Source organism: Halichondria panicea, chromosome 8 (genome assembly GCF_963675165.1).
Source record: "Halichondria panicea chromosome 8, odHalPani1.1, whole genome shotgun sequence".
Classification (NCBI taxonomy): domain Eukaryota; kingdom Metazoa; phylum Porifera; class Demospongiae; order Suberitida; family Halichondriidae; genus Halichondria; species Halichondria panicea.
The window spans coordinates 1,708,090-1,722,044 of record NC_087384.1 but is presented as its reverse complement, the minus strand read 5'-3'; the positions used below and the strand labels follow the sequence as shown (position 1 = coordinate 1,722,044).

The 13,955-nt window shown below is 40.0% G+C and overlaps 3 protein-coding genes and 1 long non-coding RNA gene across 10 annotated transcripts in view; 3 read left to right on the top strand and 1 right to left on the bottom strand.

Moving 5' to 3' along the window:
* Nucleotides 1–13,955, top strand: part of LOC135339652 (serine/threonine-protein phosphatase 6 regulatory ankyrin repeat subunit B-like) — a gene marked incomplete in the record, with an annotated part of 1,209,744 nt that overhangs the window by 593,224 nt on the left and 602,565 nt on the right.
* Nucleotides 1–13,955, bottom strand: part of LOC135339646 (serine/threonine-protein phosphatase 6 regulatory ankyrin repeat subunit B-like) — a 95,413-nt gene that overhangs the window by 37,162 nt on the left and 44,296 nt on the right. The window lies entirely within an intron of this gene.
* Nucleotides 2,794–4,354, top strand: LOC135340561 (uncharacterized). The gene is made up of 3 exons (XR_010396401.1): nt 2,794–2,939; nt 3,589–3,631; nt 3,710–4,354. It is a non-coding gene; the product is annotated as an uncharacterized LOC135340561 (long non-coding RNA).
* LOC135340560 (2'-5'-oligoadenylate synthase 1-like) lies at nt 6,309–9,519 on the top strand. Of its 2 annotated transcripts, XM_064536917.1 has the most exons (7): nt 6,309–6,721; nt 7,186–7,303; nt 7,425–7,662; nt 7,722–7,779; nt 7,983–8,173; nt 8,558–8,605; nt 9,258–9,519. In XM_064536917.1, exons 1-7 carry the CDS (start codon nt 6,638–6,640, stop codon nt 9,481–9,483), a joined length of 963 nt encoding a protein of 320 aa, XP_064392987.1. In that variant the 5' UTR covers nt 6,309–6,637; the 3' UTR covers nt 9,484–9,519. The 2 variants fall into 2 exon arrangements, with proteins under 2 accessions (XP_064392987.1, XP_064392988.1); XM_064536918.1 differs by lacking the exon at nt 8,558–8,605 and having other exon boundaries at nt 6,310–6,721.

Genomic DNA, 13,955 nt, shown 5'->3' with positions numbered 1-13,955 from the left:
CACATCTTCAGACAGCCATTTTATACTGATGATGTCATGTGATGTAACAGGTGGTGGTCCAATGGAAGCGCCAATAGTTGAACTTTAAGTACCTGCACTCAAATAGATCATATCACTTTTACTTTAGAAGATATGCCACAAAATGTAAAAAATGTGTACCAAAAAAAAAAATCTACTCTCTTTGGTTGTTGCACTGTACGCATGCGCACAATGGTCCATGTGGTACAAAATAGTGTGATAATGATATTCATTTGCAAAATAATGAAATTCATAAGGTGAAATTGATAATGACATAATGAGAAAAGCCGCCCGCCCGCATGCAATTAGAAAAACTTCAGGACCAGAAACCAGAGTGTCACTTGGAGTGGCCTAATGACAATATCTTCGATCGGGACAGAACTGCGTGCAAAAATATTAGACTCATGGTAGGGTCGTTTTTAAACTGTGGCTATTATTTTTAATTTGTCTTATATATGAATGTTGAATGGAAAGTTAATTTGGGAGTCAGATAGAGATGAGCGTTAATTTTAAGGCCACTGTTAGTTGCATATACTTGTTTCAGATCAATTACCTCCCTCCTCAGTTTTGCTCACCTGCTTATTTAATTGCTGATGTCAGCCATTATTTGAGGTCAAAGTCATTTTTTTTCCCATGTGCAAGTTGCATTGTGCACCAAAAAGCCAGTGCGTAAAAAAAATTAAACTATTTTTATGTTTAGACTCCGTCCTTTTGTATATTTTCGTCAGTTAAAAAAACAGGATATGACGTCATCAAATAATGGGATAATGAGTAATGAAGACCTCCCTCCCTCATCTGGGTTGAGCTAGTATTCTCATCTGAAACAAGTATGCAACTAACAGTGGCCTAATGACTCAAATTAATACCCGTTTATAACATCGTATCTAAGTAACCTAGCTAGTGGGTTATTTTGAGGCACATTCACGGACTGCCCAAACTAGCTAGTCGCGGATTTTAGAGGTTCAATTGGCCACAGCAGAGATCGAGGTCTTTCAACCTATTTTCGAGATTCAAGGTCAATCCTCGAAAACCTTATATAGATAGTGCATCGAGCATGCATGAATGATTCATTGCCTCAATTTAGGACAAACCTGCAAAAGTTCATTACATTCGAGGTATATATATAAGATCCGTCATCGTTTTTAAGCCGCGGCTATTATCTAGCTGCCACATCGCTATTCCGGCGCTGTAAGGGTGACCGAGTCTACTGTTCTCATTTAATTTACATAGCAGTGCAGTAAGTAATATATAGCGCACAAGAATAATACCCCCCCCTGCATGTACATGCAATCATTCTGGTATATTTATAGCTATTAATAATTATGGGATATCGAAACATTTCAACAATTTACACAAAACACAACATACACAACCACACATAGTGATAAAGCTGATCTAAGGGTTCTGTTCTGGCATCTCTACAGTCCATGGACCAGAGTGCTGTATTATGTGCACCTCCTCACAGCTCCTATATATGCATGGAGGCAATAAAGAGTGAGTTATTGGGTAGTACAACCGCAACCTATCAATGACAGGTGGGTGCAGGGCATACATCTGTTAGGCTATAGACACACTGAGTGTGAGTGGTAGACTATGGGCATAGAGCACAAAGTTTGCAATGTAACATTCAAATACCACACATGATGTACACAATAATATTATTATCTCGAGCTCACCTTCGAGGATCGAGGGCAGACATAACTTGTGCAGCAATCGCCTCTTTCTTCATCTGTCTAACATCTCCAGAAGGGCCCTGAATGTCGCTTGTGAAGGCTTCTTTCTTTTCCAGATTTCAAACACTTGATCATAGCTATATAGGTGGTTATACTGTCAATTTTCTTCAACCGAACGTCAGTTTGCTCGCCAGGGGTTAATTCCAACGCATCGACATAGAGTTCTACATTATCAAAGCAGGCAGCCAAATATGATACATCTTTTTGTTGGATTTCCCTGTCACCCAGTTGATTTGTGAAATAGTGCATGAGTTGACATTTGCCCACACTGCAAAAACACTTTTGTTATTGGCTACCGGCACAAAATGTTATCTTGACAAAACGTTTGTCAATTTCCTGCAATTATTGTTATAACGACAAATCATAGTTTATTTAACTATTAATATAGTTTATCTAACTATTAATATTTGTTATTATAATGGTAGATTGTTATTTGAACACATGTGTTGTCATTTTGTCGAAGTGTTGTTGATCTCACATTTAGTGGAAGTTACCGTTCATTGTCAAATTAACATTAATGTGTGACAATAACAAATTATAAAGTTACAGCTAGAACTCTACTAAAAGATACGTGCAAGTTTGCATCACTGATTTCAACCTACTCAACCTATACTCGATTACCCTAGCTCATAATAAATTGTCTACACTGAAACATCTCAGTTGCCCTGATGCTTATATCTTTGCATGCTCATGTTCAATTGTGTATGTAGCAATTGGAGACTTGTGACTGGGCATGGTAAGTTACAGTGGCAGTGAAGAAGTCAGGAGCCTCCAGAGTCCTTCACTCAGTGCAGTGCAGTGCAGGCAGCCTTCTCTCTAGCCTCCTTCACAAGGCCGAAGAGCGGCCTGGGATCGAGGCTACCTTCTCTCTAGCCTCTAACTCTAGCTAGTCTCGAGGCCAGATTCTGATAAGGAGAGTTTGGCCTCGAGACTATAATTATAAGCTGGAACTATAGGTGTGGCATGAGGGGGCGTTCAGGAATAACAGGGCAAGGCCTCAAACATACTTAGCACATGGTGCTTGCAGCTGCACCAGACTGCAGCTGCTCATGCAGCTTTATACCATCACTGACTGCATGCCTGTACCCCTGGCCCTGGCAGTGGGCTACCATGTTCCATGTACACCAGCTAGGATCTAGGAGTCAAGAGTCACCTGCATCTGCAGCTTGAAAGAAAAGACAATTGCAAGTTAGTCAGTAGACTGGAAACCGCGCCCCTTTCTTTAGGGAAAGAGACTGGCCAGGTGACTATCAACGACTTGTCTTCATTGCGTACTGAATTTTGCGGAAGTGGTTCAGGGAAAAGGGTGTGGTCACCAGTGTTGCGGTTTAGTATACTTTGGCTAGATCGAGCTAGATCTACTTGCAAGCTAGCTAGCTCAGCCACCTACCAAACTTAATTTCAATCACAAGTCAACTGCTGCAAAACTATGTCCAAGTCTGGAGCTAGCTGTCACCTGGATGTACCTAGTTCTTGTCCTGTCTGTGGCAATGATACCGCTGTAATAGAAACTCAAATGTTGCTGGCAATAGGGCAAAGCAAAGGGACTTTCCATAAACCAGTTGGCAGAGAGACAAATATATCTGATCTCTGCTACTGACTTCTGTCTGTTATTTTTGCAGTGGCCTTGTAGCCAGCCAGGTTATAGCAACTTTAGAATTGCTTATTGTGGTTTAGATATCTCCCACGCATTCATGCACACACTACATTCCAAGCATTCCGTTGGGACGAGTCTTTGATAGTCACCTGGCCAGTCTCTTTCCCTAAAGAAAGGGGCGTGGTTTCCAGTCTAGTGCTCATTGCTAAACTCAACTTATTGCCCAATACTCTCTTTCAGATTTTCTTAAAGAGTAGATAGTACCACCATCTCAAAGAAAAAAGTTAAGTTCCATTGCATGCTGTTGGCGCATGGCGCATGGCATGTACATACATGATCCCAAAACTCTCTGAATTCACAGTTTACAAATCACTGCTATACCGTATCGGCGTATAACTCCACCATGTACCAGCTTCAAAGAAAAAGGATTTAAGTTATGTTGCTCATTGCTAAATAAATGTGTTTACGTGTTTCTTCCAGCTGCAGATTTTACCGTACCTCGGCCCCACAATGTGTACCAGCTAGGAGTTTACTTAACCACCTTCATCGACTTCAAAGAAACGACTTGCAAGTTATGTCAGATTCCATAAAACTATATAGCTAGCTAGAGGGCAACTGTCCCTGGTTTCGACCTTCATCTGTAGCATACTGATTTACGAGTTTGTGTCTTCATGTGTCAGTTACACTGGTTTCGACTGGTCAACTTCGTCCATGGGGTGATAGCTAGTATACTGATTTACGAGTTTGTGTGTATGTGTCCTCATGTGTCAGTTACACTGGTTTCGACTGGTCAACTTCGTCCATGGGGTGATAGCTAGCATACTGATTTACGAGTTTGTGTGTATGTGTCCTCACGTGTCAGTTACACTGGTTTCGACTGGTCAACTTCGTCCATGGGGTGATAGCTAGCATTGTAATTTACCAGTTTGTGTGTATGTGTCCTCATGCGTCAGTTACACTGGTTTCGACTGGTCAACTTCGTCCATGGGGTGATAGCTAGCATTGTAATTTATGAGTTTGTGTGTATGTGTCCTCATGCGTCAGTTACACTGGTTTCGACTGGTCAACTTCGTCCATGGGGTGATAGCTAGCATTGTAATTTACGAGTTTGTGTGTATGTGTCCTCATGCGTCAGTTACACTGGTTTCGACTGGTCAACTTCGTCCATGGGGTGATAGCTAGCATTGTAATTTACGAGTTTGTGTGTATGTGTCCTCATGCGTCAGTTACACTGGTTTCGACTGGTCAACTTCGTCCATGGGGTGATAGCTAGCATACTGATTTACGATTTTGTGTGTATGTGTCCTCACGTGTCAGTTACACTGGTTTCGACTGGTCAACTTCGTCCATGGGGTGATAGCTATAGCATACTGATTTACGAGTTTGTGTGTATATGTGTCCTCACGTGTCAGTTACACTGGTCAACTTCGTCCATGGGGGTGATAGCTTATACTATTTACATTTTGCACTACATATGTGTTGGTAACTATAGTGACTTCAATCTTTTGTTCTGTAGGGGCTTATTGTGACGAAAATGATCTGAGGGATGTAGCGTTCATGAAACCAAACGAAACGCCTGCAGTTCACTGTACTGGAATTTCAAGAAACGCTAAATGATGAACACTAAAAACAATTTACTGACAGAAGAAATGTATTGTGCTGCATGTCATGTGATCCAGTGATCTTATTCTATCATAAACTCATTGTTCTAATACCGTTTGACCTTCTGCATGTGCGTACGTGCGCGAGAAAACAACTAATTAAATGACAAAGGTATAGTGTTAATTTAACAAAGAAATTCACTTTATAGCATGCAGTGTTAATTCAGCATTCACTTTGCTATTTTGACATAGAAGTACAATAAATTGGTGAAATTCAGATGACATAATACTTTGTTGTTTTGACATCATTTCTTTGCTTGAATGACAAAACATTGTAGGTTGTTTTACCTTTGTCATTTTAACAAATATTATTCTGTCATTGTGAGATTCATCACCGGGACAAACTTTTGTTTGTTAAATTAACAAAAGTGTTTTTGCAGTGCAGAAACCGTTGATGAGCTGTAGCTATTCACTGGTTGAGCACGCGCAGATCCTACACTATGGAATGAAACTTAAAATAACACACTCATGCATATCCCGCTATAATTATGATACAACAACAAAACAACCAATACACACACTAGTCGTGACGACAAAGAGCGAGTGAAAGAGGCGTGAAACTATACTCTACTTGACAAGAAGGACGAGTCCACTTTATACCTCACATAAATTAAAAATCGTGCGGTCCATTACACGGGACCTAAATATAATTATGAAAGCACCGTGGATGCTGATGCCTCGATGGGGAGGCATAAAATATGAAGCTATATAGATATATCGATTTTACAATTCAAAAAGTGGTAAATGATCGACTACGATTGTTGCTAAAAATATGCCAAAAGTTTAAAGTAATGGCTACAGCATGAAACAGCTCAGTGCAGCTTTTTGCAGCTTTTTTCTCACTCTTGCAGCTACCAATAGCTATAGCGTTTTGGTGCTACTAAGTAGAGTAGCAACACTCCATGGACAAATTTTGCTACGCAACTGTTCTGAAAGGCTACAATGGCATTCCAAGTAAGCCCACATAATTATACAACTCGAGAAAGAAGCATTATTTTGCAAATCCACATAATTATTGTAATCGCGACTAGAAACTCTTACATGCACTCACTGAGCAACTGTAACACTCTACTCACACACACAACACACACTTATAGTCTAAGACTACGTACCATAATTATACCTCGCTGCTGTTATAATGACACTAACTGAATACGATGAATGCTCCAAAACGTATGGCAATAATTATTATTGTGTTATAATTATGATGGATTGGCCGGTAGCTATAAAGAGGGCGTGAGTGACAACATTCCCTGGCAAGCTCACAAATAATAATATTTGGGCAGCTGACCAATTTTGTAACAAGAAGACATTCTACATCTTAAAAGTACAACACAGACGTCTAGTTAAACAATGAAAGTTTGAGGAATGTGCGAGTTTGGCAATGAATACGAATGTTTATTGCAGCTCAATAGACAGTTATTATAAGCATGCAGTGCAAACTTGACGGCTGCATGTACAAGTGTGAGTATAGACAACAGTGTTGCTGGTGTGCATTATTAACTAGATACAGTGTGTTTTACTACGACATTGACAGCTTTAAAGAAGTTGAGGTTAATAACTGGTCGAAGCGATTATCAAATCAAGAGTTAATATAGCTACGCAGATCAGTTAGCATTGTATACAAAATGGCAGAGAGGTGCTCACCAGTGGTTGACATGACAATAGAAGAGGCCCTAGAAATAATGGAAGCTATGATGGATCTGCTTAAGGTACGTATATAAGAAATAACTGTTAGTGAACAAATGTAACCCAAGCAGTTACGTATAAGTATAATATACAAGTTTCACCACACAGATGCATGTCAAGCGCTTTAGCCGATTAAGAATTTGAACACAAAGCAACTAATTTTAAAGACATTAACTCAGCAATAATGCACAGAAACTTTTGAGATTATTCTATAGCACAAACTGACTTCTTACCTCTAATAGATAATTATAGTTATCGTACACGATATAATATATAACGTATAGCGCAAAATTTTCGAGGTTGTCGTGCACGAAATCTATAATGTGTAAATATTAAAGGCGTGGCTTCCAGTAACCAATCAACCCACGAACGTTATGCAACGAAATGCTTTTAGAGGCCTTTCTACAAAAAAATATAGTGCCTCGAACATTTTGCACTATATATACAGGTATACTGAAATAAATTTTATGTTAGTGACCATTTTCAGCAAAAGTTGCCTGTAAGGTGCGGCCTACGAGTACCGGAGATAGTACTAGGAGGGTCGCTAGGCACAAGGACAGAGTTACCAGAACAATACGATGCTGACATCATCATATACTCACCAGGTATATATATACCATGCAGAGGCTTATTACCATAACCACCTGTTTTTTCAAGCAGTTAAAAGAGTTTTGTCGACAATTTAACTCTGCATATAGCTACATTTCAACACTAACCCTCTCACAGACATCACAATTAAGGAGGTGATAAGGAATGGCTATGGACTCTGGCTAAACCAGATCAATCAGTTAATGCACTCGGAGAAAGACCTAGCTGAGGGGTTCGAATTCCATGCCCTCACAGACAAGGGGTTGCAATTCACATTTGAGGGGATTGAGATTGAGATTATGGTCAGTCCAAATTGGAGAAAGCCAGCTGACTTCTACACCTTCCTAGAGACTTTGAGACCAGCACACAGAAAATTGTGAGTTGGTACTAATTGGCAGGTAATTTATTATTACGCTTTGGTCTGTCTTTGTATAGGTTTACTCAGTGTGCTGCAAAATGGCAGATCCAGTTTCTAAAAAATCAAGCTACTCGGGTGAGAAAGAGACCGTTTACTATACTATAGGTGTCTTATAATTATGTGAAAGTATAGGAGACGTTTTAGTCTTGCTTACAAGCATGATTATGAGAAAGCAGTTCTGCCATTACAGATAATTTCATTAATACATAAAAAAAGTATCATCACTATGATTATAATAAAATTAATGCAGTGTGAGTTTTGTTGTTTATCCCATTTAGAGAGGTAATTTTTGTCGTGAGTTCATTCGTCGAGCAAAGGCATGGCGTGCGCTCAAGTGGAGGCAGTGTACGGGGGGACGAGGGAGGCCCTCCTCCTATCTGCTCTCCCTCCTGGTCATCCACGCCTACGAGAATGCTCACAAGACACTGGGCGTGTTCTCCACACTCAGTCCAGAGACACTAGCACAACAGTGAGTGGGCGGGTAGAGAGGTAACCAAGGGTACAATGGGCACAATGTACATCAATGAGTGGGTGAATAAGGGAGGTATATATAGCTAAGTACATGCATGCATGTACAGTTAGTGGGCAGGTAAGGAAGTAACTATGAGAGCATAGTATATATATAGGCCTAGCTAATAATTACATAAATCGAAAACATACTACTGTATAATATATATATATACAACATAATTATATACATTGCCTATAAATTATATTTCTGCAACTTTAAGTGCTATAATTATAGCTGATTACTAAAAAGTATTAATAAATGAACAAATTGTTTATACAATGTATATACATACGGTAGCAATCACTGATTTGCACCAACGTACTGTAATGAAATTACTTGCAGTGCCACAGAAGAGGTGAAGAGTATTGTATACAACTGTGACAAAGTCAAGTGAGTTATAGCCGGTTATTCATTTAACATAAAGGCGACAAGCTGTTGCTATAACAGTATATAAAGTGGAACCTCGGCTACTCGACTTGTCATATTCAGTTCACCACGATATAATCATGTTCAACTAATAATCAGAAAATGAGCGAGTCCATTAAATGTGCATGCGCATTATATCTGTTACCATGCTGCATGCACCATGCATGGAGACATATTTTCTGCGCATGTGCAGACGACCACATACACTAAATTTGCACTGCTGTTTGTTAAGTGGGTAGATAAAGGCGTAGTTTATCCATTCGATTATCCGGTATATAATTATTCAGATATCTGGCCTGCCTCTGGAAATTAAAGGTGTCCGGATAATCAAGTGAAGTACAACCTGTGCCTTAATCTTATAAGTGAACCAAGCTCTTTTCTACAGTAAAATTTGTAGACGTGTGCCTTGGCTAGTTATTGTAGCAGGATAGACTCACTTAATCAAATTGATAATCATTGCACAACTGAACTTTACATAAGATCAACTGCTGTTACATAGTTCCTATGACATCATACATGACATCATACACTGTTATATTATAAATAGTATACCAACTGTCACAAAATTAATCCCCCCCCCACGCACGCACGCACACACACACATACACACATGCAGCATATACTGGGAGCAGTGCTACGCTATGAAGCAGTACCCTACCCTAGTTCCCCCGAGGGCACCTCGCATCATTGACCCGGCTAACCCCACACATAATCTGTACCTTACAGGGCTCGCAAATTTTGAGCCCTACAAAAGGTGTGGAGAATACGACACTGGGACGGGGGATTGGAGTTCTCTAATCAGAAACATTGGAACGCTAGACTTAAGTAAACCAGTAGAATGAATATAATTATCACAGCGTAATTGTGTCTATAACTATTCTATCAAAAAAATTAACATACGAATAGGGGCGTTTCACCATGCAGTATACGTGGGTGTGATTTTAATATAGAAAATATTAGCCTGCATGCATGGGGGCCAGACCTTTTCTCAGAGGGGAGAGCGGCCGAGGGGCAAGAGAAGAAAAGGCCTGGAGACTCTTGCAGCAGTCCATGTACCTACATGCTCTTGGAATGTCAATAATTAATTAAAACTTGTGATATTGGAGGTTGTAAAGAAGGAGTAGATGTAGCAATACTCTCATTTCGTATTCAAGAGGCAATACTCGCATTTATTTGGGTTAAAAATCACAAGACATAGGATATGCATTTCATTGGCTCTGCATGGCCACATTCTGCAGAGCACACGGAAATGCTGCAAGAGTCTCCAGACCTAATCCTAGGGCTCACGAGGACAATGGCATGATATAAACAGATATAATTATAATTATATATAATCATTATCTATCTACATATTCACCTACAACGTAAATACATGCAAGAGACTGAGTCGAGTCGCAGCCAGTAGGCTACTCAGTGGCTGCGAGTAGCTAGCTATAGCGAGTTTAAGAGTATGGTAAAGTCAAAACTAACATTTAGTAACGAGTATTAAGCTTATAGATCTACATATACAGTATACAGTGTGAAGGCATGATCTCAGTCATGGAATAATAGCATATTAAATTGTCAGTACAGTTTGATCCCTAAAAACTCCATTCCATTCAATACCAGATGACATTCGCCGCCGTTCTTCAGAAACTTGTCCGAACACTGAGTGGCTATATAGGTATTCACCATGGAATAACTGGACAAGAGCCAGGAGAATCAGAGCTTTCATGCATAAGCTTCATGTAGACTCGCAAGCCGTCACTGTTCACCTGCAACAGTGACGGCTTGCGAGTCTAAGCTTCATGAGCATGCACGGGAAGCCATCTTTGAGTAATAAGGTCAAGTTTGGAATATTCCTGTAATAAAGTGAGTGAAGTAGATCTATATCGAAATATCAAAGTTTGTATCCTTCTGACAAGAAACAAGAGCAGTGGATAGCAGATTATATGAATGGCAGAGCAAACAGCATGATCACCAATTGTAAGGAATTGTATTGAAGGTGCATCTGGAACACAGTGAAACAATAAAACAAGCTATATATATAGAGACTCCATGGTGGACAAAGTAGAAACACACAAAGTTACATGCAGCTATAAAAATGTTTAAGATTAAGGTCTATATATAATTATAATTATAGACTAGAAATTAAAATAGTTATATATACTGTTTCGGATGTGTCTACGGGATTTAGAATGTCATGCAAAGGCACTGCTGTAGTACCCCGAGCGTAGTGAGTGTATTAAAAGTGCCTGGCTCTATAAAAATGTAGCAAAAGTCAAAAAAATCAGCACTCCCCTAAATGTCTCTAGCTAAGGTAAGCTTTCACTAGACTGAAAAATGAACTCTCCACTAGCGAAGGTTAATCGCACTGTCCACTAGCTAAGGTCAACTCTCTACTATCGAAGGTCATCGTATACTGTCCGCTAGTAAAGGTTAATCGTACTCTCTGGGCCACTGTACAATACAAATTCGATTCACAACGTAGATATACACAAGCTGATTTGAAGGGAAAAAGCATGAGCGTACAAAAGTGACAAGACAGTGGAACCCAATGAGCCAAACTCCTATATTTCATTTCCTTGCTAGCACACTCCAAGAGTATCACGGGGACTGTGGGGAAAGTTCAGCTGTTTTTACAAAGTGTGAGGACAGGTATAATTATGGCCTCTTCTTAGAGTTTATCAATAGTGTACATGAACTGCATGTGTACCAAAAATCACCACTAGCCTATAACCTATGTCCTATAACCTATGTCATTTTTCAGTTGTGTGCTGTGTTTATGTCTACGTCTAAATTTTGTCTACGTCCCATTTTTTGAAAAAAAATCAGACACCTGATGCCTGGCCATGCTGGAAAAGACAGTTTGAACAATTTCGAGAAGCATCAGGCCTTGCAGGAGAGTCACAGTCGAAACAAGTCAATACATTTTAGGAGAAGAAGCGGAGTCAGTCCTAGTGTTCACTAATATTACTGCTGAGGAGCGAAGACAATATGCTGCAGTAGTGGAAAAATTTGAGGAATTTTTCCAAGTACGCAAGAACATCATTCACGAGTACACATTTTTGCGATTTTACTCTCATTCGCAGAATTAGCAGAAATTAATACCCAATTTTATGCCACCTTTAAGTACAGTATAGAACCTAGCTAATCTGGACCCTTTTTAAAGTTCGGAGACTGGACAAAAAATAATATTAAACTGAAAAGAAGAGGGCTGTAGAATAGACTATTGCACATGCGCACTTTATTAATAAACTGCTCAATATACCTCACTGAATACAATGGCTATACTGCAAAGAAAACGAAAAGAGCTCACAAGACTCGCTGTATATTAGAAATTTGAGATAAAATTAGCTAGCAGCTTTCCTTCTGGCCACAGTAATATTACATGCATGCATGTGCATGTGAGTGTTCTTTGTTAATGATACTTAATGACATCCAAAATGTTCATGTATATTTGAATGGGGGTTTAGTCCCGCTTATTCGGATTAGCGAGGTTCTACTGTATATATACAGTCCTTTATAGTGCTTTATTTTCGAGGAGCACAATTTTTAAGGTTCGAAGCCAATCCACGGAAACTGTATTTTAGTTCCTCAAAAGTAAAGTACCTTACATTATTGAAACAATAATTGATATGAAGCACTATAATGATGACATACATGTGCCTTGCATGCACTATTACGCTTAATAGTCCAGAGCTAAAGACTCTGGGCTAAAGATGATCCGAGAGAAGTACTCTCATGCACCTCCTTCCTGCTCCGTGGTGGCCGGCCAATCCCACCAACAATGTGTACGTCAGTGGCATGTCTGGTCGGAGGAAGGACAAATGATGGCAGGAATTTGCTACGAAGGTGGACAACATTGACCTCACCATAAACGTCCAGCAGCGTAGACACTTTACAATGTGCTATTATACGCTATATAATATAGGATATTCCAACAGCTGCATGCACATTTGTAACCTTAGCTATATACTCACGCATGCATCTGTTCAGTGTTTGTATAATTATGGACCAGTGCATGCAACCATGTATATATTATCTATTATTATTATGCTTCGGTGTGCATGAGTAAGCGAGGTATACGGTAGTGTGTTTGTGTGTGTCTGTGCAGAGTGCTACAGCTGCTCGATCAATAAGTGCTAGTAAGAGTTTCTAATAGGCTTCTAGTCATGTTTTCTTCGAGTCAATAATGCTTTGTTCTCGAGTTATGCCTAGTTTTGCTTACTCAATTGGAATGCCATTGCATGCAGTCTTTTCAAAAGAGCACGTAGCCAAAATTGTTTACCGAGTGTTGCTACTCTACTTAGGAACCTAGCTATTGGTAGCTTCAAGAGTTAGGAACCTAGCTATTGGTAGCTTCAAGAGTGAGAAAAGAGCTGCAAGGCTCTGCAGTGCTAATGACAGCCATTAATTAGACTTGAACTTTTGGCATCGATCTTTTTAACAACAATTATGGTTGATCATTACCCACTTTGAGTTTGCATGCAGCAAATTGCAAAAATGTTCAGTAATCTACAGTACACCAGTAATAAATATGCAAGCCATGCACCCGACTAGATACCATTACCACTACATAGTTATATATTGCTCTAGGTACCGCTGTAAGCGTTGAGTACAGCTACCCATTACCGCAACGCCCCTTGGAGGGTGAGCCGGACCATGTCTGAAGGCCGTTATTATTGTTAGGAAGCCCCTCTAATTAATTAAAGGAGTGCAACCTCGCTAATTAGATAATAATTAAGCGTTTTTAATGATTATGTTGCTCCCCTAATTAAGTACTTGGGGGTAAAGAGGTGGCCTAGCCAACAGTCATAGCCACGGCTCAGTCATGTCGTAACGACAGAGAAGTGTATAGAAACCAAGGGAGGGTTGGGTGTGGGGCTTTAACTCAGATAGCTATAATCAAGCACGAGGTGTAGAGATAATGGCACATGCGCGTAGATGCTGGGCAGTGCATAATGCAGTAGGCAGGGCAAGCGGAGTACCTCGATTAACCTTGTTTAACCGTAGATGAAGGAAGAGAAAGGGATTGAAAACGCACGTCATTTGACGTCACGTTTTGTACGTTGTGTGGGTGAAACCCTTTGAAGCCTAGGCGCGTTACGCCTAGGCTGCTAAGCAAGAACACTTATTTTCATCTGTAATCACAAAAACAGCTATCTTGTGGTTGGTTCCTCTGAGGTGAAGATGTATATCTATGGACCAAGTCTGTTCTGAGGGGGAGAGGTGGCCGTAACAGTATTTGTTCTACATGCAGTATCAAGAGTCATTGATACATGGAAATCACACCTGCATGGTCTGGCCTGCGCCAACAGGTGCGTCTTCTGTG

Excerpts from the sequence above, each read along its gene's own strand:
- LOC135340560 (XM_064536917.1), top strand. The coding sequence starts at position 6,638 with ATGGCAGAGAGGTGCTCACCAGTGGTTGACATGACAATAGAAGAGGCC. Across the intron at positions 7,304-7,424 it reads CATCATCATATACTCACCAG|ACATCACAATTAAGGAGGTG; the intron begins GTATATATATAC and ends ACCCTCTCACAG. Across the intron at positions 8,174-8,557 it reads CCAGAGACACTAGCACAACA|TGCCACAGAAGAGGTGAAGA; the intron begins GTGAGTGGGCGG and ends AATTACTTGCAG.